The sequence below is a fragment of the Euwallacea fornicatus genome, chromosome 19, assembly GCF_040115645.1.
Source record: "Euwallacea fornicatus isolate EFF26 chromosome 19, ASM4011564v1, whole genome shotgun sequence".
Lineage (NCBI taxonomy): Eukaryota > Metazoa > Arthropoda > Insecta > Coleoptera > Curculionidae > Euwallacea > Euwallacea fornicatus.
The window spans coordinates 2,478,514-2,500,090 of NC_089559.1; the positions used below are offsets into that span (position 1 = coordinate 2,478,514).

General features: G+C 35.0%; 5 protein-coding genes and 1 non-coding gene across 11 annotated transcripts in view; 2 read left to right on the top strand and 4 right to left on the bottom strand.

The window, feature by feature from the left end:
* Positions 1-1,924: 1,924 nt before the first annotated feature.
* On the bottom strand, positions 1,925-2,677 carry Roc2 (Regulator of cullins 2). The gene is made up of 2 exons (XM_066293295.1): positions 2,454-2,677; positions 1,925-2,356 (listed from the first exon to the last, which is right to left on the bottom strand). The coding sequence occupies exons 1-2, from the start codon at positions 2,585-2,587 to the stop codon at positions 2,161-2,163; spliced, it is 330 nt and encodes a 109-aa protein (XP_066149392.1). The 5' UTR covers positions 2,588-2,677; the 3' UTR covers positions 1,925-2,160.
* A 262-nt stretch (positions 2,678-2,939) lies between these two features.
* Positions 2,940-12,228, top strand: GAPcenA (GTPase activating protein and centrosome-associated). Its single transcript, XM_066293294.1, has 22 exons — positions 2,940-3,129; positions 3,600-3,753; positions 3,808-4,003; positions 4,242-4,425; positions 4,725-4,924; positions 5,048-5,208; positions 5,265-5,453; positions 5,505-5,674; positions 5,820-5,925; positions 7,055-7,223; positions 7,273-7,394; positions 7,603-7,722; positions 7,845-7,948; positions 8,101-8,185; positions 8,257-8,372; positions 8,432-8,586; positions 8,777-8,992; positions 9,796-9,956; positions 10,072-10,191; positions 10,295-10,468; positions 10,948-11,046; positions 11,570-12,228. The coding sequence occupies exons 2-22, from the start codon at positions 3,607-3,609 to the stop codon at positions 11,765-11,767; spliced, it is 3,192 nt and encodes a 1,063-aa protein (XP_066149391.1). The 5' UTR covers positions 2,940-3,129; positions 3,600-3,606; the 3' UTR covers positions 11,768-12,228.
* Positions 12,229-12,966: 738 nt separating this feature from the next.
* Positions 12,967-16,552, bottom strand: LOC136345300 (protein disulfide-isomerase A5). The gene is made up of 11 exons (XM_066293450.1): positions 16,223-16,552; positions 15,725-15,954; positions 15,455-15,662; positions 14,980-15,200; positions 14,720-14,925; positions 14,601-14,668; positions 14,392-14,549; positions 14,145-14,287; positions 13,811-14,013; positions 13,549-13,720; positions 12,967-13,497 (listed from the first exon to the last, which is right to left on the bottom strand). The coding sequence occupies exons 1-11, from the start codon at positions 16,253-16,255 to the stop codon at positions 13,235-13,237; spliced, it is 1,905 nt and encodes a 634-aa protein (XP_066149547.1). The 5' UTR covers positions 16,256-16,552; the 3' UTR covers positions 12,967-13,234.
* Positions 16,553-16,985: 433 nt separating this feature from the next.
* TRNAL-UAA (transfer RNA leucine (anticodon UAA)) lies at positions 16,986-17,069 on the bottom strand. The gene has a single exon. It is a non-coding gene; the product is annotated as a tRNA-Leu (tRNA).
* Positions 17,070-17,380: 311 nt separating this feature from the next.
* Positions 17,381-21,577, top strand: part of LOC136345274 (14 kDa phosphohistidine phosphatase-like) — a 138,529-nt gene continuing 134,332 nt past the window's right edge. Inside the window, exons 1-2 of one of the 6 annotated variants that reach the window (XM_066293398.1) lie at positions 17,381-17,526; positions 18,063-18,267. In XM_066293398.1, coding sequence (XP_066149495.1) covers positions 18,069-18,267 — 199 coding nt within the window. In that variant the 5' untranslated portion in view covers positions 17,381-17,526; positions 18,063-18,068. The other 5 variants (XM_066293404.1, XM_066293400.1, XM_066293401.1 and 2 more) reach the window with 5 other exon arrangements.
* LOC136345268 (arrestin homolog) overlaps positions 18,795-21,577 on the bottom strand; it is a 170,264-nt gene continuing 167,481 nt past the window's right edge. The window contains exons 13-14 of the mRNA XM_066293389.1: positions 20,663-20,874; positions 18,795-20,610 (exon numbers count right to left, since the gene is read on the bottom strand). Coding sequence (XP_066149486.1) covers positions 20,675-20,874 — 200 coding nt within the window. The 3' untranslated portion in view covers positions 18,795-20,610; positions 20,663-20,674. The remainder of the gene's footprint in view (positions 20,611-20,662; positions 20,875-21,577) is intronic.

A 21,577-nucleotide genomic window follows, 5' to 3' on the forward strand; every position in this document is an offset into this window, starting at 1 on the left:
CGTCTGATATTATATCAATATCCGTAAAGAATACCCATCCTCAAACTTTCAGAAATATTTTTCATTCTGCAAATGTCTACGGCAGAGCAGCCAAGAAAAACATTTATTTCTGAGAAGAATCGTCAAAATGTTAGGGGTTTGCTAAAGCGTATATTGATAAATCGTTAGAGTGGTGGAAAAACATAATCTTTTCTGATGAAAGTAAATTTTGTCTTTTTGGGTCTGATGGCAAACGTCTCGTCTAGAGAAAGCCTAATACAAAACTCCAAACGAAAAATTTGAATTCAACTATCAAGCATGGTGAAAATAATGTCTTAGTTTGGGGATGAACGGCGTACAATAGGGTAAGAAATTTTGCTTTTATTGAGGGTACAATGACAGTTAGAAGTTACATCAACATATTGTGGGATAATTTGACCCAAAGTGCTGTAAAATTAACATGTAATATTATTTTATATTCTGACAAAATAATGATCCGAATCATTCGGCTGAGTCATCACAAGAGTGGTTGTTATATAATGTTTCCCATAGGCCTTTAACTCTACCGCAGTCACCGGATGTTAACCCCATTGAAAATTTATGGAATACTTTGGATGTTAAAATTTGAAAACAGCACATTTTCAACAAAGAAGTTTTAAGAAAAGCTTTCCGGGAAAAATGGTCAAATATTTCACAAGATTACATATACACTGTTATTAATTCCATTTTCAACAGACTAAAAGTTATTATTGATGCAAAAGTAATGCATATCAAATATTAAAAAACTGTTTATTTTCACCTCGACTTAATTTAACGGTTTCAATAACATATTGTGTAAATACTTTTTTAAGTTAAAATTTCGATGTTTTTTTTTAATTATAATTATGTTTGAACATATAATAAAAGTTGTAGTTATTAATGATTTGTTTAGCTTAAATTAACTCTATAATATACAACAAATGAAGAGAAGTGTTCTCTGTTTTCACACATTTGAAAAAAATGGTAGTGTGGAAATACTTTTTTGATCTACTGTATGTATGTTACGTACGATGTATGTAATCAACGTACTTGTACCTAGGAAATAAATGTCCTGTGGAACCAATTTTAAAAAATTATCGATGTCATCCACGCTTTTGTATAATGGTCGTAATCAATTGGTAAGACAAAGTTCTTAAAACATCTGGGACTTTTCGATTTTCTAGTTATAAACCGTCGAATTTTATGTTCTCTAGTTGCATTGGGACAAGCAAGAAAAGTAAATATTGCTTTTTGAGCCTTTCTTCCCAGAACAGACTTTTGGTAAGTTCTAATCAAAATTTTATTAGACAGTAATGACCAAAAGAAACCCGTTTCTTCAGTATTATAGATCTGGTTGTTTACTAAATATAACCTTTCAATAACTGATAGTGGGTTTTATTTAAATGGATTGACTAGTTCAGGATTTGTGGAAATGTCTCACCAGATATTTTCAGAAACCGTATGCCGAATCTGTGTTTAAAACTCTGCAACCAACCATCACTTATAAAAAAATTCTGTTTATCCTTCATTTTGTCATACAATGCTTAGCTTTTAATAGTTTAATTGTCACTGGAAGGTTTTTTAGCCTCTGTGTGCAAAACCAACCCTACAGTTTTTTCTCCGTTCTAGATAGTCGTCAAACTTTTCTTTTAGAATTCTCAAAACACTTTGAACTTACCTTTAAAATGTTTATCTTAATTTTGTTTATAGCATATTTTTTAGAGAAATTTGCAACACTCACATCATTTTCCAAACTTTTTTATCACTTGTTTTGATAATGTTAACACCTTTCACTTTATCTTGATACACTGGACTTGCACCAAAAATATGTACCTGTTACAGCAAACACAACTGAAACCTCTGTAGTGAGTTATATGGCTTCTCAGGATCCAAGGAGAAGTCCTGGATATTTTAGGTAATTTCCATCTTAGTCTACCAATGTGCAAGTACCTTTATTGCATTTAGCTCTATATTCATATAATTGAGACGAAAGCTGTTCACTCTATACCATCTAATATGTTTTGATTTAAGTATTCACCGTTTTGGATAATTTATATAATAGAGCACTTACTGTATATCATTGCCCTTGCAGTAGTGGTGTAATTAAAAAAATACATACAAAAATCATGTAAATAAATTAAATTAATAATAATAGAAAGAACATCATTTTCCCATTCTTTGTATAGACCATTCTTGCTGGCATAGGGGACATCTGTTGTTCTGTTTCACCCACAAAGACATGCAACAGTAGTGAAAAGAGTGATTGCATTCGCCCCAAACCACCACACAATCCTGCTTTCCATAAGAATCTTTTTTACTCTCAGCTTGACATCTCAAGCATGCATCCATGACTTGAACTCTGGGAAAAAAACACATAGCGGTTAAATCCACATTCTGAGGGATGTCAGTTATTATCAACCTGATTGCGATTAAAAGTCCGAGAGTCTACAAATTACCTGCAAATTGCACAAGTATCACATTCAACGTCCCAGCTCCACATTGCCACCGCATTCCACTTTTTAAGTGTGAACATTTTTTCGGCTTTCTGATTTTCGTTCTCTAGTTTCTCGTTGTCGTTTTCGTCTGCCATTTTTTAGAATTTTTAGTCAAAAATTTTCCAAAGCTCAACACAACGTGTTATAAAATTGTTTATATCCAGCAACAGCTGATCAGAAAATTGGTCTTAAGGTTGTTGTCAGATTGTGCAAGAATTCCTTTTGATAAACGACTTATTATTTTAATCGAAATTAATTTAATTAATCGTAATGTAATTTTAAATTTTATTATAAATAAATAAATTATATAATTCATAATGTTAAATTAGTTTCTTTGTCTTTATATCTCAATTCAAAATTCTTCTACAAGCATTTTTCTAAAATATAAGGACGAAATGATCTGGCAATGATAGAGACGATGTATAATTGATTACGTCAATGTCAATCCTCTTTTGTTTTCCAAAATGTCCGCTTATGTCAAATGTTATTGTTATTGGATTTCCTATTTTAACATTTTTGGGATATTTTTAGTTTTAACTCGAATTATTACCAGTTTTGAAAAATTTTCGTGTCCAGGACATAATGCCACATGCGGAAATGTCTAATGTGTCTACAGAATCAAATTTTTAAGTAACTGGTAAGTCTTACAACATTCAAGACCGATCTTGCAGTCTAGGTACCATTTCAATTTCCAGCTATTAAATAACCATAATTATATGTTCATTCCTTGTTAAATGTAATGAAAATTCGAGTATCTTTTTAGGTAAGGTACTTAACCATGTCATACAACTCATAATATAATTCTTGCAAAGGCTTGACTTCTTTCTTACAAAATTTTGTCATATGGAATTTCAATTCTGTGGTAACTCTTCCAATGTACCAGAACTGGCAGGTAAAAGGGCTTTAGATTGAATACAATTTCGCATTTCAAACGATTCCCTTCTTGAGCCACCCTGAACACACAGCAAATGTTTTTATTATGTTTTCCTCCTAATTTTTTCTCTGAGTAACCTTCCTTTGCCTAAATACCGTGAATTTCGTTTTTTATCAAGAAATATTTACATCTTCTGTATTTCCACACAATTTTGGCTTATTAATAAACTTCAGGATCGTGATGGAGGACACTCTGAGTGTGAAATCAAATGAGTCCTTACCCACAAGTGAAGAGTTTGATTTTTTATCTGACAAACCTGGAGCAAGCAAAACTCCAACTCTTGATTTCAAAGGGGAATTGACAGAGTTGACTGACGCCCTAAACGAGGTAGTTGTTAATAATTTTACTGGAATTTATAATCATTGAATAAATGCCATCTAGGTATTGCAAGAAAGTGATAACACTTCTGCAATGTCGCAACAGCATGATGAACAAATTTATAATAACAAAGTTGGACATTCAACATTTTATGCGGGCCCTGTAAGTGCTGGACAAGACCCTCTTACCCAAGATCTGAGTCCAACTGAGAAGCAAGACTCCATGAAAGCTGATCTTAGCTCTGAGGATGATGCCAGTAGTAAGTAATTATTTTGTTATGAAGCACTAAAAGATCAGTCTGCAACCTTTTGAGTCATAGAGTACTGTAGTTTAGTTTTTGATGTGTTTTTTGAACATGTCTTATTGTTTAATTCTTTTGGTTATCATAACAACTGCAAAATTTTAGGTAAAATTCAATAGGCTCAATTTGAGTTTTAGCTACCTGTATGTATTTTTGCTTTGCCACTTCTAAATTGCCCAGAATTTCCTTAAAAAAGTTTCAGATATTGACCAAGATTGCACCATTTTCGCGGGGATTACGTATTTGGGCGCAGCCCAAATTAACGCCCCTAAATCAGAAGGGGAGATACACAGAAACATGGCTATTTTGAATGAGCAAAGTGTGGAGCAAGGCATTAAAGTATGCGTTTCGGTGCCTTTGTCCAGTCAAGGGTTGGTCGTGTAAGTACATATGATTATATTTTTATAAACAGTATATAGACCCTGGCCAACCTGGTTCGAAAGGGCAACCCCGACCGTTTAAGTGCAACTTTAGTCATATTGAGTGTTTTTTTCTATGGTTTCTTTTTTCCACTTCTTTTAGTGAAGATCCTGTAGGTTATTAGTCTTAAAATTGCAAGAAACTTCTATATTTTGATTAAATTTCTTATAGAAACTTTTTGATATGAAATAAAAAATTCGTATGTTTTTTTGTAATATATTTTTTTAGGCCTCGTCTTAGTTTATACTTTTCTCTTTAGGTTATATGATGCCCAATCGAACTCGGTGATATCCAGGTACGAAATTCATCGTATTTTATTTTATGCCCGGGGCTCTGCTGAGAGTAAGGAGGCCAGTTGTTTCGCATTCACCTGGTCACACGGCGATACCCAGGAATCTGCTATTTTTCAGTGTCACGTATTCCGCTGCGATATTGTGGAGGCTGTTTCTCGCGTATCAGGTAGTACAGGTGGTTCCAAGTAAAAAATTACATTGCAAAAACTAGCAATATTGCATCTGAATGCATATATTTAGCAATTGTCCTTGTCATTGAAAAACCAATACTAAATAATTCTGTTTTCAGCATGTTTTGCAAAAGCATTTCAACGCGTACCACGATCAATGAGTAGCAGCGTGACATCCGCCGCAGATGCCATGTCCGGATCAATCACGACTCTTTCCGAAGCCAGAACTTTGATGTACGTGTTCGAGGTGAACTTGGACATTAAAGAGGACGATGGCAAGGTTCTAACAACTCCAAAATTCCCATTAACAGTTATCTTACCCTTTACTCTCCTTAGGGCACATATTCGACCGTAGGCAAAGATCGAAATGGATTTAGACTAAAGACAAACTTAGAAAAACAATTGTCCATCAGTATTAAACAAGTCTCTGACAATGGGCCTCAATTGGTCATCGAGAGGTGTTTTGGTGTTTTAGTTGCCCCAGGGAGGCACGTGAAGCACTCCGATATGCGGCTGCTTGAAATGGTGTGTTGGGCTCTAAATTTAATACGAATGTGTATTTTTTTTGTATATTAGAAAGAGCAAAAAGGCTATCCGAATGACAATAATTGCACCATGATTTTGGCAACGTGGGATCCGACCGAACAGAACTTTGAGCCACTAAACGTAGAAACACAAAAGGACTTGAAACAGTACATGACAATCGCGATTGATTTGGTAATACGGGGAATTCAGGAACCAGTAAGGTAGGAATGTTTGAAATATATTTGTGTGATAGCCACGATACCAAAACTTCTATAAAATGTCCACTTGGAATAGTTATTTGTTTACGGCGTCATTTCCATCGTACGTTTGCTTCGTTAAATGTCACAAAAGTTGCCATCATTTCAGGTTTTTGATCGAGACGCCAGTTCGGATATTCAGTCAAACTGAGAGGAATTTTTGGTATTTCCAACGAAGGACTCTAACTCAGCAGTTTTACCTTAATTTGAGGGAGGTAAGTCTGATCAAAGTCCAAAAATGAATATAAATTTCAGGGAATGCAAAGAAATCTTCAAGCGTCAAAAAAAAAAAAAACGATTATGTAAAATATCTTGAGAAGATGGTATAGCTAATATTTATTGAATAAATCAATATGTTTCATAATATCAATCAAAAAGATTGTTGCAATTTTCGGGTAACATAGAGAATCTTAAAAAAATATTCTCTCAAAAAATTAGTAACTTATTTTGTTTTATTTTTGAAATGAATTCATCTTGAACACTGTGTATATTCGAAACTTTACCATTTTTAATTCGAATAATGAAGAGTCTTGCATCCTGTATCATATTCCAGTGGAATTCCGTGGCCTTGTATCCTGTTGTTGTTGACGTTCGAATTCGTGTCGTTTGAGATAAATAAACCGTAAGAGGATCTATATTGAAAGAACTTGCAGCATTTTGTGCAATAATTTACTTTGGGTGGACTCAAATTGCAGAGAATTTTCAATTTTCCGAAAGATTATTGAAACGGAAACTATCATTATAAAGGTATTTTGTTTTATTATTCAACCAGAAGAATATTTATTCGGGACGCTTATATCTAACAATAACATAAACAGAAACATCGGTCTTCCTTCACAGATATTACAACAATAACAGAACCGGCGCCGCCTACCGCGGTTATCTGTGTCTGGAAATATTTCAAACCAGCGCTTTAAATGTATAAGGTCAATTAAAAAAGTCGTGTTGTATCGATTATTGTTCTATTGTTGTGTTATTTAAACGGGCCAAACAAATCTTAATTCATTGAAACCTGAACTGAACCTTATTATAAATAGTTTTATCTGTGTGGTTTTATACACGGTAAGGCCTTGTTAGAAAAGCAATTAGCATTTTTGGTTAATTTACACCATGTTTCAAGGTATTATTCAATTGAACATTGCAGTTTTTAAAATATATTCAAGTTTTCTCTACTTCAAACCGTCTAAAAACGTTTTACAACCATTCTACTCGATTTACGTAATAATGTAATACCCATACTTAAAGGGGATTAGTTTTATTATAAAATTAAATTATTGCTGGAGTTGATATTATACTTTTAAGTATCAAATTATCAAGCAATTATTTTATAACATTTCGCTTCAGAATATCTCTGGGGATATCAACGACGTAATCTACGACGTGCTCAGCATGGAAACTTCTGGGGAACTAGACAGGAATTTATTGAATCTCAACCTTAATTTGTCTAGTTTAATTCAATCGCCTAGTATTACGTCTATCGACACCTTAACACCAAAGGAAGAATATCACTCTGGTCAGTAATTTTGAGACATTTTGAACAGTTTTAATCGTGAGAAGTTTAGATGGAGATGAGCCGTTGTTGAGCGGCACCGGTTTGGTGTCTAAGGATTGTTCGGAGGACGTTTTGGAGTCCTGGGCCGATCTTTTAGCCAAGTGGAAACAAACGCAACAGAGACCCAAGCAGGTGAGTTTATTGGGGATTATTGGGGTCTGAATTGGGTGCGACATAGATTGGAAAAATATTCAAGGTCTAAATTCTCTTTAGATAAAGGGTAAAATGCGGTGCTGTTTTTGTTCTGTGTCACACTTGTTGACTTCATTTGTCGTACTCAATTCCAGTCCTAGTCCATTTTTAAGTGAAAAAAAAGGTTTAATATTTCTGGCGGCCGCAGCTGCCTAGTTTAGTCAAATTAGGCATACCAGAAGCCCTCAGGGGTGAAGTGTGGCAACGACTGGCGGGCGTGGAGGATAATAGCAATATGATGGAGCAATACCGAATTTTGATTACCAAGGTAAACATCTGTGTTTATGCCGTTAAAATTAATTGGTAAGGGAGTTGAGTTCGTCCGAAAATAGTGGTCTCAATCATCATTGTAACAATTTGATTTTGTCTTTGACATTAACTTCATGAAAGGAATCATCGTGTGAGAACGTCATACAACGTGACATTGCCCGGACTTTCCCCGCTCATGATTTCTTCAAAGAGGCCGGCGGATTGGGCCAAGATTCACTTTATAGGTGAGAAATCTATTTGTTTTTGTGTCGATTTTTGGCGATGCAGTCACCATTTTATCCTAAATTTAGATCACTGTAACAAACTAGATTATGTCAAGTTCGTAACTTGATTTACTTCTAGCGTATATTTTAAGATACTGTCCTTTAAATTTCAGAGTAAGCAAAGCCTACGCCGTCTACGACTCTGAGGTGGGATACTGCCAGGGATTGAGCTTCTTGGCCGCCACCCTTTTGTTGCATGTAAGCCCGATGCTTCAAGTTTTAAATCGAACAGTTTCATTAGTATTACAACATTACACAACAAATTCTAGATGCCAGAAGAACAAGCCTTTTGTGTCCTCGTTAAACTCATGTACGACTACAAATTGAGGGATTTCTATAAACAGGGATTCGAGAACCTATATTTGCGCCTCTACCAGTTAAACAGGTTTGATTATCGGTACTCACATTTTAAAGAGTATTTATGAATTTATTTCTGGTTCTAAGGTTGATGGAAGAGCAACTCGGCCCACTTTGGAACCACTTTACCGAGCATCGAATCGAAACCCACATGTTCGCCTCACAGTGGTTTTTGACCCTCTTCACTGCCAGATTTCCCCTCTATTTCGTATTTCACATTATAGACGTGTTCCTTTTACAGGGTAAGTGGATGTTTATTGCCTGTTCAGGTATGGCCAAGACCACTGTGCATATTATTACTCACATCTTAGAAACTAATCGTTTTCCAAATTACATTTGCATGAACTCTTTATATTTCAAGTCAATATATCTTCACTCTGATTGATGATGTAATTTATTAAACACCTTGCATATTCGAATTGTTTCAAACAGGGATCGACACGCTCTTCCAAATGGCCCTCGCCCTGTTGATGGTGTGCAAAAAGGAACTCCTTCAGCTGGATTTTGAGGGAATTTTGAAGTATTTTCGGGTGTCCTTGCCGAAAAAATGCAGAAGTGAAGATGCCGCCAAGCAGCTGATTAAATTGGCATGCAGCATTAAAGTGAAAAAATTGAAGAAATACGAGGCCGACTTTATCACTCTCAAAGGTGAGTTTTGTGTGTGTTTTTAATAGGAAACATTGCATGTTTCCAGTGACTATTATTATGCGGATTTGAGCTGATAATAGCTAAGGACGCCCGATTAGATATAACATTTAGAACAATCGTTGAGGTGGCATTTGAAATATTGTTTGTGTTTATGGAGGAAGTTAAGTTTTATGACCAATATGTTTTCCTCGCATTTTCAGTATTATAAGCCAGGTAAATATCGCGCTACAATTAGCAGACATAATCTTTGATTATATCATATATCAGGTCTCCAACAGTGTCGAAGCTCGTGCTCTTCAATTTTGATCATTTTTTAAGATATCAGAATTTTAAAATTATAATGGGAAATTTATTTATTGAAAATATGCAATAATTTAGTTTGATACGCTTTTTGTTTTCATTTACTTAAAATGAATATTAATACGAGTATAAAGAATGGTTAAGTCTCCTTTATCCCACTAAAAATAATGGCGTAACGCGGATTGGTAATCTTAAAATGTTTTCCAAAATATCAGTATTTCAAACTACGTTTGTAATAATTTGCATGAAGAACAATACTCATTGGTTGGTGAAAGTTTTAAGTAAATAATAAATAAATTTTAAAAAATGTAACCTGCAAATGCGCTTTTTTTCCTCAACAATTCTGGTGCCAAAATATCAAACTAGAGTTAATTTTTCCGAAATAATTTTTTTCTTTAAAACCGTTAACATCGTTTTGATCGTGTGTGCGTTAAAATTGATCTACTAATCTCTGCCAAAGAGTGGTCAATTTGGCCGAAATATTGTCTGTTAACGCTCCCTAGACGATTGGGAAATAATTTCTTCGGATTCAGAGGCGCAGGACCGGCAGGAGAGCGAGGTCAATGAATTGGAGAAACTGCAGCTGACCATTCAGAGACTTGAGGAGGACAAAAAGCTGATGGTTGAGGAGATTTCGCATTTAAAGGATATGCTGAAACGGGAGGTACGTTGACAGTATTTTTATAACCTGTGTTGCTGATCATGTATAAGTTACCCTTGAATGAATGTCAGAATTTTGTGCTTTTATCGTTCTATGGTGTACCGCTATTCTCCATTAGGTAGACGACGCAGACCGCGAAAAGAAAAATCACATTCAAACGGTAAACGAGTACAAGATGGTGCGGCAGCGACTGGATATGCAACTAAATATGGCTAGGCAAGAACTGGACAAAATCAAAGTAAGCTAAACTTATTATTTAATTTATTTAACTGCAGTTTTCCCAAGTTTAAAATGTGATTTTATGTTTTTTTTTTGAAAATGGCAAAGTTATGTGTTTCTAGGAGGAAATTTCCAAATGTCCAGAATGCTCGAAGCTCGCCCAAAATGCCGGCGTGCCTGAGCAAATGGAAGCTGGCGATCATCGAAGTGATGGAGGTGAGGATCGCATAAGAGAACTGGAGCTGGAACTTGCACAGACCAAGCTGGCGCATGTGGAGGCCGAATGTCGCAATCAGGTATACAGGAGATAAGTGGATTTGATATTTTTGTCAACATAATAAGTGAATATGGTCGTTAAAAATTTAACTGTCTTTGAGATGAATAGCGTTTCCGATTTATTGTCCTTAGATAATCGGAGACTATTTTAAGCGCCATTCAGCTACTCGCAATTTGAGTTTCGTTATCAACTTACTCAAAAAATGCTTTGAAATCTAGTTTCCCGTGCTCTTGACCGAGTGGAACTTTTTTACAGGCCAACGTGACGTTATTGACCATATGCAATCGATTTTCGATTAAGTTTAATGCCGTTCGACGATTTCTAGACTTTAATATCAAAGATTATTCAATTGAGCAAATGTAGATCTAATTAAGAACAATAAGTTAAAAACGCTAATAGATGTATGATAGAAATGTTGATTTTAATGGCCATATTAATTGTCCTTTTCACAGCATCTCTCATACGTTGTTATCAGTCCCAACAAGATTTTTTCCACAGAATTTAACGCATCAGCTCCGATCGGCCGAATTGGAATTAAACACGGCCAAAAATAGCTGGCCTCCATGGATGAGTAAGGCTCTCAGCTCGATTAAGGAGGTATAATGTTACTCTTTGACGTAGCTTTCCTTAGTTTTTGGTGCGTTTTTCCTTGCACTTTTCTTTTGCATGAATCCTATTTATGCTTTTGTCTAATTTCTTAGCATATAAACAACAATCAAATGATCCTTTCATTACATTATACAATGAATATTTTCGCAATTGAATAAACAAACATTTGACGTACAATGATATTAACAATGCATGACGTTGTTGTCAGCAGCTAGCATATTGAATCGATATTTTCACTGTACATTTTTCGCATTATTATTCGTTTATTTTTGCTGTTTTTAGCCGAAGCCTAAGAAGTTGTATAATAACGAGAGCTTGGTTTTCAAATAACCTTAACACGCATGTTCCGGAAAGCTCCCCTTTCTCTCTGTCTTTCTGTCTCTCTCTCTCTCTCTATGTCTCTCTCTATCTTCGTAGGTAAGGTGTAAACTACTTTCCTAAGCAATTACTTTAACTTTAATATCTATGTCAATTCCTCAACCGCGACTTTAAAGTAATTTTTCGATTTCAGGTCACGAATAAGCCAAACGTGCCCTCGAACCCCACAAATACATCCACCTTTATTTCCCATATTAATAACGTATATCGCAGAGAAAGCGTGCCACTTCGGGGACCCGAAATCAGTACCATCAAGGACGAAATTCGACGTGAATCGGCGCCGGTTATTAAAGACTCTCAAAGCTGCAACAGCTTGAAATCCCACAATTAACTTAAGTCGTTGAATTCTCATAATTTGTTTTCCTTTTGCCTCAATAGAGGCGTTGTGGATTATTTAGTCGTGATATTGCAAGTATGAGTACTGCATGACAGACATTACTGACTCTCTTTTTCTTAATCCCAGGTTTAGGTTGACGTATATTGTTAAGTAATTCCCATTCTGTTCGTAATATGCCAGTCAGATATTGACAGCTGCCGATGGCCGTCACGGCGGGAAATGCCGTCGTCACCTAATAGAGTATTCTGTCACTGCTGCAATGACTGCGGTGGCATTAACTCAACACTCATCTACTCTATTAGGTAGGTAGTAGTAGTGATTGAGCTGTAATAATATGTAGATTTTTCGTTTTTTTTTTCTCTTTTGTGTAAATACTATAACGGAGTATGTACTTTTCTGTGTATAGTGTGCTAATATACACCTGTTCCCTTGTTGATTTTCCCAGGTTATTAATGCTACATAAAGCCACCCTTTCACGTTTAAATAACACGTGCCATAGCCAGCTTCATTTGCATTTATGTATGAGTATTTCAATGGCAACAGTGCGGCTTAATAACCGCGGATTTACTTCTTGTACTTTAAGTTTTGTTGGTTAAAAACTCACTCTATGTCGGTCCGAAATATTTTGGATTTCTCGTCTGAGAAATCATCAAACAGTCTGTTTTGCCAGGTTACGTGAAGATGATATTAGGCCATAATGGCTTAACCACTAAGCTATAGCCATATATTTCCATAGTGAGATTTCGATAGTTTTCGTGATAGTTTAAGTTATTTATTTGACAAGTCATTGTTGAATAGGTACACATTTGAAATATATTTGAACGCACTTTTGTACAGAAAAAAACTCGTTTGTTTTGCTCTTTAATTGAACCCAATCTAAAGTCTAAGCCAAATATATTACGTACATTTCAAGCACTTGAATCAGCTACACATCCTAAACAATGTGGTAGATTCTACGGCAGCATGTCAGAATTAAACATGCATTTCGTAATTCATTCAAGGGACTAAAAAAGGCCATTCGAAAATGTGGGGAAAATGGCTTATAGTGGATGGACGGTTACCTTCATCATTTCGTCACAATTTGCAATATGTCTCTTTAGTTTAGATGGAAATCATTTTGACTATCGCCTTCGTCATTGTTCCCCTTCAGTGGGATATATAGGTTTTACTTTGTTCGGGACAATAAAATGACGTTTTATTTTCTAAGAAATATTACATATATTAATTCACAGTAAAAAATTATAAAATTGCAACCCTTCGAGACAAATGAATGGGTGTTAGAAAATAATTAATTTGCACAGTGATATGACACAATGACCCTTCAGAAATTGTTAAAAAATAACCTTAACCTTTAAAAGACATCCTTACTCACATTTCATCCGATCCAAAAGACATTTCCCGTTCTCCAAAGACTAGAAATTCGTAGTACTGAGATTTTATTGATTCCCTGTATTGACAGTTTTACAATTCCTCCTTCTCAGGGAAATGGTATTTCTTAACGAAACGCTTAATATCGTACACTGTGCGTGTGCCCTTGTAATCAGCGACAAATTTGCCATTTTGAAACAATTTAATCGTTGGGAAGCCTTGAATGTCGTATTTTTCCATCAGATCCGGATTTTCCGTGCAATCAACCAGTGCTAAAGAGTTGGAGAAGCCTTCGGAGGCTAGCTCTTGCGCCGCAGATATGTAGTCGGGTTTCATTCGGTTGCAATGGGCGCACCCTGGAAGGGCATTTTAGATTTTCTGGTGTTATATTGAGTTACATAACTTACAAGGGGCGTAAAACATCACCAAAACTACTTCATTCCTTTGGAGCTCTGTTTTGAAGTTCTTCGCGTCCAATTGAAGCACCGCAGGATCTAAAGACCAACGCTCTGGCGAGGGGGAGCTGTGTTCGTTGGAGATCTGCATGGGATTAGACATGTAACCGACGAAATCATCTTTCTGAAAAAAAAATTTAGGAAAATTAAAAAGAGAAACGAATATATCTGAGTGGGCAGAAACAAAAACGAAAGTGCCTGTAATGAAACTTACTGTTCTTCCTCCAGTGTAGGGTTTAACCTCCTTATTGTAGTAGCTGAAATACTTCAGGGTAGGGTATCCTGTCACCTTAAATGCACTGCAAATGGACGACTGCAAGGTACAGTCTACAGCTGCAAACTCCACCCTCGGATTATCCCTGAACTCAGCGGCTGCCTGCGTGAATTCGGGTTTCGCCTTCTTACAATGACCACACCCTGTAATATCCATTTTCTAAATTAAAAAATATATCTCTAGTTTTTCGTCCTTTCTTCATTTGAAGGGACAAACTACGGTTCCAAATCTACCGTACTGAAAGTCACTCAATCTTCAACCTAATGGCACTTACATGGAGCATAAAACATAACCAAAACGTGCTTCTTTTTTTTCAATACCGGCTTGAAATTCTCCTCTGTTAAATGGAGAACGTAGCTCTGTTCTTCGCTCCACGGCTTCTCAGGAGGTGGTGGTGGGGGCGGTTCTTTTGGGTCCCTTAAATAGTAAGTAATAGAAAACGCAGACTTAATTATTCGAGTTTTGACCGTAAAGTAATGGTAACGATGACAAAAAAAAGAACAGTTGTAACGCAAACTTACCTCATAAAATCAATAATCCTGGGGGCGTCTCTTACATTCGCATTATACATCTCCTCCCCATATGAAAAGTAAATAACGGTGGGATACCCTTTTACGTTGAATTTGGCCGCTAAGCCCGCTTCTTTAGTACCATCAACTGCAGCTAATAAGCCTGAAATCTTTATATCCAGAACTAAAAAAAAAACCTTTTCACTACAATAATAACCCACCCCTTCTTCCTTCATTTGAGCCGCGGCGGTCTCGTATTCCGGCTTCATTCTTTTACAATGTCCGCACCCTGGAAAAAAATCATAAAATTGCCAAAAAACAGCAATTTACAGGCACTTACAAGGGGCGTAAAACATGACCAAAGCGGATGCTGCATCCTTTAGTACTGCGTCGAAATTGGCCACATTTAAATGAACAATATCCGTGGTGGATTCCGCCCAATCGGGCTCCTTAACCTTTACTTGGGGGGCTGCTGGATTGTGCATAAACTGCACTAGTGCTGCTCTCTTATTGTCTCCCTCATAGGCGAATTTGAAAGATCCATCTCTGATTTGAATTTAGTTAATCGCAACGATTTTTTTGGTTTAAAGTTAGACATACGTAAAATAGAGTAAAGTGGGGAAGCCACTAATGTTGTATTGGGTTCTGAGAACTGCGTTTTCAGGACGATTGACATCAATTGCAGCCAAAACTGATTGATCTTTCAAATCTGAAGCTGCTTGCGCGTATTCGGGCTTCAAGGTCTTGCAATAGCCGCACCAGGGAGCGTAAAACATTATGAGAATGGGCTTACTTTCCCGTTTCAAAAACCGGGAGAGAGTCTGGAAAAATTTATAGCCTTTTTCCTTCATGACTGGAGGATTGAAAATTTAGATTTGAATTCAAAAACGAGAATTTTGATGAATATGAGCAAATATAAATTGCTAAAAAACCAAGATGGTGACAACTTTTCTGTTACTGTCAATTTGATTCATAAAAATGTTCATTCATTTTATTCAAAAATTATCATTAACTTCAATAATAACTGGGTTGTCCTGTAAATTTTACACTAATCAGTTTACTCATTGTCACTTACATTTGGATCTGGAATGTGTATAACATCTTTGGCAGAATCATCCTCCTCCCATGGCAACTCGCCAGTTGGATCTTTCATGAAATTCGTAACTGCCTTCTCATTAACTTTCCTGTCATAATCTTTATTAAATTCACCATCTTTATAATGTTTCAGAACAAAAGCTTCGGTGATTGATATTTTAAGTTTTTTACAGAGCTTCTTTGCATCCCTAAAACGTCGATTTTTCATCTTATTTTTTATTGAATTGGATCATAGCTATTAACTGCTCACCCTGAGCAGTTAATCACAACTATCACCCCTTCTCCCTTGATATTATCTGCCACATCTCTTAGAGTATCTAAGACAGCCTGTGATTTTTTGTAGGAGTTGTAAAAGCAAACTAAAACATTGGTTTTAGTTCTGAGTAGCTTTTTGAGGTCTTTGCTGTCTGTTATATTATCGACTAGTAAGTTTTTTCCATTCTGCTTTGCACCATGTACATACAAAGGCAAGAAAAATATCTGAAAAAAAGATTTAGAAGAGATATGAAGAAAAATGTTAACAAGGTCAACCAATACAACAATTTTGAAGCCAAAAGCATTGAAATGTTTATTGAACTTCCAGTTTTTTTGTGCTATCAAACAGATGGTTTTGCAGGGTAACCACACTAAACTAGCTAAATAGGAGTGCTCCTTTTGGATGCACTTAACAATCGCTGTAGAAGCGGATTTGAATGTTGACAAGTTCAACTAAGACTAATCGTTACAATGATAACTACTTAATACTCACAAAAAATAGGAACAAAATTGGCCTTAAGTGCATAACTGGAATGTTGGTTTTGGCTCGAAATTGATAGAAAATACTGCATACAAATTTCGAAATTGTTGAGTATAATGCAGGTACTGAAATGAGGCATTCGCAGGCGAATATGTGATATTTATATCATTTTTCTAAGAGATTTTAATTTAAAATTAATTAAATTTGGAAAAACAGAAAAACAGCGGCTAACACTAAATCTAACCTCAAAAAATATAATCTATTCTTTTGGTTTCGATGGCCTCTCTTCGCTACTAGTGTGGCCTTCTTCCTTATAAAAACAATGGAATATAACTAGACTGACATATCATAAAAAATGGTCAGTAAAACCGAAAGATCACATACAAAAAAAATATCTGCGCATGTGCAAACATTTTGTCCAAATATGCAGATATCATGTGATATATCATATAATATATTTCCAAGTAAACATTTTAAACGTGTATATTGCACATTTACATATCTGACGGCTTTAAAAAAGCCAAAAAATTATTATAATTGGAACTATTCCCTTAAAATTCAAAATATGAATTAATGATATTCGACCAACCAGAGCAGATTAATACAATTTTGTTCTAAGTGCATCCCAAACTTTTCCAAAAACTCCATCAAAGTTGTTTGTTTTTAAGATCCTATATTTCTGGCATAACGTATAGATTTTTAAGAGAGTACTTTTACTTTGAACGTTCTGTATCATATTTAAAATTAAAAATTAAAAACAAAAAAAACTTAATTGTGTCAGGTGTGGGGTTCGAACCCACGCTCCCTTTCGAGAACCAGAGCTTAAATCTGGCGCCTTAGACCGCTCGGCCAACCTGACATAACTTTTGTATCTATTCTACCATATTAAATACTGTATAGGTTATTTAAGAGAATATTGAGGGTTAATATTTTTATAACTTTTCATAGGTACATTCAGATTTTAAATTAACATATTTCATGTTTAATTGATTGGTTGAATTATATTGGGATATAGCTGCCAGTTTAAACGCTAAATTATTATTTCAAGTTTATCATAACAGGTTAGGTATCGACATTCTGAACTTAACTCTGTCTCACTCGTATTTGTCAGAAGTAACGGTAAAAAGTGAAATACAACCTGCACTATTGTTTGCTATTTATTTTTTAATGTCAAAAACATTTGATTAATGTCACTCTCGCTGTCACTTGGATCAGCTGTTTATGTTTATATTTGTGTAAATTAGAAAATTCGAAAAAAACTCCGATTGTGCCAAAAGTTTCCTACGAGTTTCTTACTTTGCCAAAATCATCATTTTGTGAGTATTGAGTGTAGTTTTCTTGGTAACATTCTAGTGTTACATAATTAAGATCACTGCAAGTAAAACTACGATTTTACATACCGGCAAGTCAAAGCTTAAACTTTGGTGCTGTGTGCCGGTTTGAATGCTAACTAATTTCCAAAAGTTTAATAAGTTTCTGGCTGGAAAACAGATGTTCAAGCAATTAAAAGTCTTATGTAATGTTAGCAAGTCCGTACTAATAAACTGAAACTTTTTCTTACAACCCTCTGCATATCAATTTATGCAAATGTTTAGTGTGAGTGTAGGGCTGAATTATTATCTTTATCAGTAGCATTACTTCCATAGGAGAAGCTCTTGAACCTCTATTTTCAAATTTATAGGAACTTAATATCTGTAAACTTTTTATTATTTTTTAATCTTTATTCGTTTAGCATTTACAAATATCCCTTTTTAAACTTTAAAATTCTTGGAAACTAGATCTCTTGACAATATTTGGCATAAATTTAATAACCCATTAGGATCTAATATTGTTTTTGTGTTTATAATTTCAGTAATACATGCTCAGAGTTGCCCTCATAGGCATCAAGAATTTGAGAGAAATGGCATCTTCGACAGCTCTTCCTCAGATAAAAAGTGTGGACATTGACCCCAATGGCACTTTTAAGTATATTTTAGTCAAAGTAAACAGTACAAATACGGAGGGGAAGTGTGAAGACAAGATCATTGTCAGGGGATATGCTGAGTGTGGATATCATGGTAAGTGTTTAACAATTTGTTTATCTTTTTTGTGCTTCATTTATTTTTTATGTTAATTTGGGAATTTCTAAAATTTTCTGCTGCGAATCTCTACAGGGGCACTTGAGAGATTTTTTTAAACCTCTAATATGCTGTTTCATTGATAAGTGTGTAATTTTATCTTAATTTAATTAATCCTATAATCTTACCATTTCCACGATCAAATATAAAGTAAAGGGGTAAGTCGTTAATTGCTTCAAAATTTGTCTTCAATATAGTATAAGGTGGTTTAAATTTAGTATTTTTATTTGGAATCTGAGTAACTGTAATGAATATTTCTAGAACGGATATGAGAATCTTTTTAAGGTAAATTTGGGTGAACAAAATGGTTACATAGGGTAAAAAATTCTGGCTCATATAGGATAATTTTCAAAAATATACAATTTTTGCAATAAAATAATATAAAGCAATGAAAAACCTTTTTATTCATATAAAATATAAAAAATAGGGTTTCATCACTAGGAACAAATAAACGGCTTTTTGGTGTACTATAGTTTATTGGTACTTTACATATTTTCAGTGAGACAACTCTTCAATTTTACTCTTCTTCGTCAGGATATAAAAGTACTTTTTACTTTACCCATACTTGATTTTGACAGGATTTTTACTCTGCATCTTAAATCTAAATCGTAAGATATACTTGTAGTAGGAAAATAGACCAAACTCAGGTCGCATGTGCAGAGTAAAGGCAAAAGTTGAAAATAATCAATGAAAATTCAAAATTGAGACCATCAAATTAAACCTAATTCATTCTTTTAATTGCATAAGTGATTTAAGTTCGTTTTTTATTTCATTCATAATTTATACGTTTCTTCGTATAAACTAGAATCGAACGGTCACAAGCACATTAACAATTCGAATTACTAGCAATGAATGTGTCCGTAATGTGCAAGTAACCATTCCATTGTACTGGTTTGTTCAAAGGTACAGGTTGAGTCCCATTTGTGGTATGATATTCAGTCCTGGGGGTTCTGAAGTGACTGCAGGTTTCATCCTTTCTCTTCCATCCCCCAGAGAGCCATAATGTACACTGAGCCCTGACAACTAAATATTTCGACGAACTTTTTGTAATTTAAGCTAAAACAACTTTTCAACTAAAATTATACAACTGGGCCTTAGTTTTGTTATACTCGAAATGAATGCACAGAATTTGAATTTTTTTCCTGAATTTGGAAATTTGTTTACTTTTAAGCTCACGTATGAATACACCAATATTTATTTTTTTGTCCAGAATTTGCAAATTTTAAAGCTGTTCGCATCGAAACGAAACCTGAAAATTGCTAATTTGGCCTTAATTTTGAGGTTTTTTAAAACTTGTTTTATACCAAATTCAAGCCCGGAATTGGCTTTTTAATCGAGAATTAACACTTTTTTGCTGTTTAACCCAAAAAATTCAACCTCGGATTATCAATTTTTGTTAAAAATTCCCTGTTTCAAGAATCGAAAATTGAAATTAATTCCTTATGGTACAAACTAATAAATAAACTGAACTTTCATTATAATCAAGTTTCACATATTGCTTTAGTGAGGGACTAAACTCAATAATACAAATATATATATATATGTATATATATATATATATATATACATATATGTGTATATATATATATATATACATATATGTGTATATATATATATATATATGTTTGATCTCTATCTTACCTGAGGTTATTGATAGATAATTTCTTAAATAAGTATCTTGGGGATGGGTTTTCAGAGGTTTAAAAACCACACACCAAAGCTGATTTCAATGGAAGGCAAACTCAGGTCCTTCATTTGGATATCATCTGGTAACCCTATTTTCAGGGGAGTTTTAGTAGAATTTTTTTTAATTACTTTACTTTAGGCTATGTGCATTTAGTTCCTTTTCCTATTTACACATACACATACCGATATTGAGTTATGCACAATTTAAATCATCAGCTATGAACTGCGTCTGGTCCTTAAACAGCAAAACGCGCGTGTTAAACTAAAAAACGCCCCATGTTCATCTTCGTCCTCATTTTGTGGGCATTCCACATGCTGGGCGCCATTTAACTTTAACAAAGCCGGTGCGCTCTCTAGATCTGAGTCCGATTTACCGATCGCCACGATTTCGTCCAAGTTTTGGAGCTTTTTGGTTACTTTCTGCGCGCCCCCTGCTGAATTTCGAGTTTCTTCTTTGGCACCGTTTTTGCAGAGTTGTAAAGTTGCCGGCCTCTGATGGGAGATAATGAGAGAAGCACCGCTATCTGATCCCTCTTGAAAGGTGTTTTTCGAGGCTTCAACGGGAGATTTGTCAGTTTTGTTGATCTCCACCACGACCTTGAGCAAAATATATTTTTCATCTCAAAGAAGCGGAAAATTTATAATTTACCTTTTCCTTTTCTCACGTTCCATCTTTTTCAGGTTTTATGTCCAGTTCGGTTTTCTTTTGAGCCTGCGGTGGCTGAACGTATCTCCTTGAATCAGTTTCGATTTTCTTGACCCTGGTCAAGGTTTCTCCGTCGTAATCCGTGCAGGTGTGCATAAGGGTGAAGGGTAGTTTTAGACTCACGTCTCCTCCCATCACGCTCACTATGAGTTTCACTGAAAAATGGGCATTTCTTTGCAAATGAAAACAATTTTTAATGTCTAGAATAGACAAATCCTATAAATCCCAAACGGTTTTGCAGATTCCGGAAATTCTCTGAGAATGTTTGAGCAAATTACTTGTATAAGTCAAAAAGGTGCTTTACTTTACGACCGTACTATATATGGTAGTATGATCAATATTACAATTTAATAAACGTGAAATGGCCTTTAGCGGATAGTAAATTACGTGAGGCAATATCCAAGGCCATGAGAACACAAAACGGGATTAGAAAATTATCGAATGGAGCAAAAGGGAAGGATTAACTGAATTGTTTGATTCCTTCTATTGGTATAAAACAGGTTTTGTTTTGCATGTCCCATAATGGCGTATTTTCACTTTTTTCCCTTAAAATGTCAAGAAATTAACAATATTAGATTTATCTTTGGTACTTTGGGGAAAACTTGCAGTATAAATACGGCACAAAACTAAGTGATTGCTTTGTTGGCTGAAACCCACCCAATCACATCCAACATTTTGGAAAATCCTTGCATTTGACTCGTAAATAATATTAGATTAATCTTGGTTGTGTCTGTAGGATAATTAAAAAAAAAATTGGTAATTTAAGTAGTGCAAAATTGCAGTGATACTACGACACAGAACTAGCGTCAGAAATAAATGCAAAAAGTATATTTTTGATGATACTGAGCATATTTCTCT